We start from the raw sequence: 4,581 nt of genomic DNA on the forward strand, positions 1-4,581 counted from the left end.
TGCCTCAGCATTCTGAGCACTGGAGTTACCCATGGAATGGGTTACCACCAAGTCAGGCTTGAGGTAGGTGTTTTAAATTTTTTTTTTTTTTTAGGGGAAGAGACAGGCAAAAAAGTTAATAAAATTAGCCAGGTGATACAAGGGTAACTGGCGAAGCCAAAATTGGAATCCCAGCAGTTTAACTCCTCTGGCCCTGCTCTTATCTGCGCTGCAAACCAGGAAAGTTGGACTCGGAAGGGAAGTTACCTAATGAGGGTCACAGAGGCTTTGGACTATGGGGCGCAGTAGGGACTGAAGCCTCCGCTGCCTTGGCCACTGCGCGGCGCTGTTGGGAACAGTCAGTACACTGCCCAGTTCTTAGCTTCACCTCATCCAAACCCTTCCAGCCCCAGGAGTTTGAAATGGGCTCACTATAAACTGGAGCGACTTGTTTCTGGGTCCTAGAGGGAGAATAGGGAAGAGGGGGCTAACAAAATGGGCAGGAATCCGGCTGGTGGAAAGAGCACCATGGACCAACTTTCTGTGCAAAAGGTCCACAGATAAAAAGGCAACACTAGCCCAGGGCTGAGGTTAAATTTCAACGGGGGGGGGGGGGGTTTCTGTGGGAGCTCTGTTGTAAAACCTAAATCCAGAAATTATGAGCGGGGTTGTCAGACTCAGAAACAAACATCTAGGCAAACACAGTTTCCGCAGGAAATGCAGACAGATTCACAGGGGTCAAGAGAGACGATTACAGAGATTGAGATGGTGGGAAGGAAAACAGCACTAGGCAAACCCTAGCTAAGGACTATAGGCGAGCGGAGAATGCGGCGACCGCGGAGACCAGTCACTAAGGGAAGCCGGAGCAGGCGGTGCTCTCCTTGGGTCTTCCCTGGAATAGTGGTAGGGCCGAGGCCTCGGAGGGGAAAAAGAAGACCACAGCAGAAATTTCTCACCCCTCTGAGTCGGATCTTCCGGCGCCAAGTTTGCTCCTCCGGATCACTCTCCCATCCAGCCTGCTGGAAACTCCTGGAACTCTAGGAGGTCCTTGTCCGCCTTGGCTCACTCGCGATCCGACGGCGCTTCTACTCGGGTGGCCTGGGTGACGCCTTGGGGAGATGAGGGGAGGAGGTCCGTAGCCGTGGCCACTAGCTGCAGCTGCGCCAGTGTCAAGCCTTGACTCCCAGCGGCTGAGAGCACTGAAGACTGTGGCTCCAGGGGACCATGGGTTTGCGGGAGCTGCGAAGAGAAGGATGACCCGCCTCCAGCCACGCGAGCCTAGCTCCCGCCACCGCGGCAGTTTGTTCCCGCCGGGCCGGGATGCGGAGGACCTCTGCCCGCCCCCTTCCTCCCCGCCCCACCCTGCCCAGGGAGCTCCGCCCCGGGCCCACGGTTCTTCCGCCTTAGGCGGCCACCAGGCGGGAGGGACTAATCTCCCGAAGTCCCACTTCTGTCTCTAGGGGCCCAGGGGCCAAGATTCGACTGGGTAACGGGTGGCATCATCTTTTTCCTCCTGTGCTCTGCTTACTGGTCCCGGGGCAGCACCGGTTGGGTGCGCCCTGCAGGGTGAGAGTCGTAAAGTCTCAACACCAGAGGGCGCTGAGGAGCTGCGGGGGGGGGCACCCCTCCCTGTCCGCCTCGGTCCTCCCCCCTCCCCGCCCGCGCGCAAAACACACTAGTCCGAGAGGCAGCGCGGCGGAGCGGGAGCCGCGGCCCGAGCGGAGCCGGAGAGCGGCGACGGCGGCGGCACCATGACCCTGGGCAGCTGCTGTTGCGAGATCATGTCCTCCGAGAGCTCCCCGGCCGCGCTGTCCGAGCCCGACGCAGACATAGACGTGGTGGGCGGCGGCAGCGGTGGGGGGGAGCTCACAGCCCGCTCCGGGCCCCGCGCCCCCCGGGACGTGCTCCCGCACGGCCACGAGCCTCCCCCGGAGGAAGCCGAGGCGGACGTAGCCGAGGACGAAGAGGAGTCGGGAGGTTGTTCGGACTGCGAGCCCCGCGCTCTAGCGCCCCGGGGGGCGGCGGCTGCAGCGGGAAGCCCGGGGCCCGGTGTGCAGGCAGCTCGGGGCGCAGCGGGGCCAGGGCCGGGACCCGGGCCGCCGTCGGGGGGCGCGGCGTCGCGGAGCCCGTTAGTGAAACCACCGTATTCGTACATCGCGCTCATCACTATGGCCATCCTGCAGAGCCCGAAGAAACGCCTGACGCTGAGCGAGATCTGCGAGTTCATCAGCGGCCGCTTCCCCTACTACCGGGAGAAGTTCCCTGCTTGGCAGAACAGCATCCGCCACAACCTCTCTCTCAACGACTGCTTCGTTAAGATCCCCCGCGAGCCAGGCAACCCGGGCAAGGGCAACTACTGGACGCTCGACCCGGAGTCGGCCGACATGTTCGACAACGGCAGCTTCCTGAGGCGCCGCAAGCGCTTCAAGCGGCAGCCGCTGCCGCCGCCGCATCCACACCCGCATCCTCACACGGAGCTGCTACTGCGTGGCGGGGCTGCCGCGGCCGGGGACCCTGGCGCCTTCCTCCCGGGTTTCGCCGCTTATGGCGCCTATGGCTATGGCTACGGGCTGGCACTCCCAGCCTACGGCGCACCCCCACCGGGGCCGGCCCCACACCCGCATCCACACCCGCACGCCTTCGCCTTTGCTGCCACCGCGCCTTGCCAGCTGTCAGTTCCCCCGGGCCGCGCCGCTGCTCCTCCACCCGGACCTCCGACGGCCTCCGTGTTCGCCGGCGCGGCCTCGGCGCCGGCCCCTGCTCCTGCCCCGGGATCTGGCCCAGGCCATGCAGGGCTGCCAGCCTTCCTAGGCGCAGAGCTGGGCTGCGCCAAGGCTTTCTACCCCGCGTCCCTGAGTCCTCCCGCAGCTGGTACAGCAGCCAGCCTGTCCACTGCACTCCTGCGCCAGGGCCTCAAGACAGACGCCATTGGTGGTGCGGGTGGCGGGGGTGCAGGGGCAGGCCAGAGGCCTTCCTTCTCTATAGACCACATCATGGGCCACGGTGGTGGCGGTGCCGCACCACCGGGCAGCGGTGACGGTTCGCCGGGATCACCATTCGCAGCAGCCGCGGGTCCTGGGAGTCAAGCCCAAGTCTTGGCCATGCTGACTGCCCCGGCCCTGGCTCCGGTGGCGGGCCATATCCGCCTCTCTCACCCGGGGGACGCGCTCCTGTCTTCAGGGTCCTCATTTGCCAGCAAAGTCGCCGGCCTCAGTGGCTGCCACTTTTGACCGCAGCGGGCTCGGGGTCAGTTAGGCCCTCACTCCTTAACCTCTCTGGGGAGCTCGGCGGGTCCCAGCGGAATTCAGGGAGTCTATTTATGAAGAGTCTCCAGACCTAGGCCAGCGCGCGTGATCGGGCACATCAAGCTCCACGCTCAAAATGTCACGGACAGTTGGGACGAAGCGGGCTCATCGGCTCTGGGCGAGGTTCGGGTTTACGCAAGAGGCTGGAAGCGGAGATCCCTTTTATGTTGGAACAGCAAAAAAAGGGAGCAGGAACCTTCGCTTTTCCTCGCCTTTGCGTCTCTTACAGTCGGAGAAGGCTTTGGCAGAGATACGCCTGTCGGTCGGTGGATCCCGCCAGAAACACCTATGGCTTGAAAAGTCCCCTGCCCCTCATTCCTTCCTCAACTTTGAGACCCCGCTTATCATCCAATATCATAATTTAAAGACTTCTGTTACCTGCTTGTGCTTAAGAGAAAAATTCAAATTTTTTTGTTCCTTTTGCTGTTCTTCAAGGAAGCGGGTTTTCTCCAAGCATAAGGCAGTATCTACACAGTCGGGAAGCTAAGAGGAAAAGTGAAACGGGGCGGGGGGTCGGGTGTCTCCACAATCCTCGTGTAAGCCGCAGAGTCCATTCCCCTGTCCCCGAAGAAAATGGTTTTTTTTCCCCCTCTGGTGTTTGGTTGCTTTTTAAGGAGCTCCCTCTGGCCTTTCCCATGGTCCATAGGTCCAGCAATCCAGGGCTAGCAGCCCTCTTGGCCATCTGCTCTGCCCCAGACCCTGTGATATTTATTGTAGTTAAAGGCAATGAATTTGGGTGGGAGAAGAGGGTCTGGAGAGGTGGGAATTGGGTGGGCAAGGGCACAGAGCTATGGCAGGGGGTCCTAGAGTTATGTGTAAATATCTGTCCGGTGGGCCGTCCCCTGCATTCTCTGTCCACTGGTGTGCATTGATTTAGACTTCTCCACTTAGTGGAGAGACTCTGTGAAATCGTCTGATGGTCTGTGTGGAAGAAACGAAAACTGTCTGCTCCATTTTCCTTGGTGTCAATTGAATAAATGTATGTGAACTTAGCAGTCTCCAGCTCACCCTGCTTGCCTGCACTCCCTTGTCCTTGTCTGAGCTCTCCAGAAGACCTCAGTCTCCCCAGCAGAGGGAGAGGGAGTTAGACCAGCAAACGAAGCTTTGGGCTAGTCAGATGGCGGAGGGAGGCTCTGCACACCGCTGTGGCCTTCTGCTTCTAAAGGGACCAGGTCTGTGGAAGCCTGTGACCACTTCAGCACTTTCGTTTTCACTCTGGCACAAGGAAGGACAAAAGCCCGAGGCTGGGCAGAGGGATTCTGTTTCTACCACCGGAGGAATCTTAGCCTTCTTCTAG

At 60.5% G+C, this 4,581-nt stretch overlaps 1 protein-coding gene across 1 annotated transcript; it reads left to right on the plus strand.

Annotated features, from left to right (window-relative positions):
* Window positions 1-1,380: 1,380 nt before the first annotated feature.
* Window positions 1,381-4,282, plus strand: Foxd2 (forkhead box D2). The gene has a single exon (XM_041652103.1). The coding sequence runs from the start codon at window positions 1,731-1,733 to the stop codon at window positions 3,207-3,209; it is 1,479 nt and encodes a 492-aa protein (XP_041508037.1). The 5' UTR covers window positions 1,381-1,730; the 3' UTR covers window positions 3,210-4,282.
* Window positions 4,283-4,581: the final 299 nt, after the last annotated feature.

This window comes from Microtus oregoni, unplaced genomic scaffold, assembly GCF_018167655.1.
Source record: "Microtus oregoni isolate MIOR12 unplaced genomic scaffold, Mior012 000005F_ref0000423, whole genome shotgun sequence".
Classification (NCBI taxonomy): domain Eukaryota; kingdom Metazoa; phylum Chordata; class Mammalia; order Rodentia; family Cricetidae; genus Microtus; species Microtus oregoni.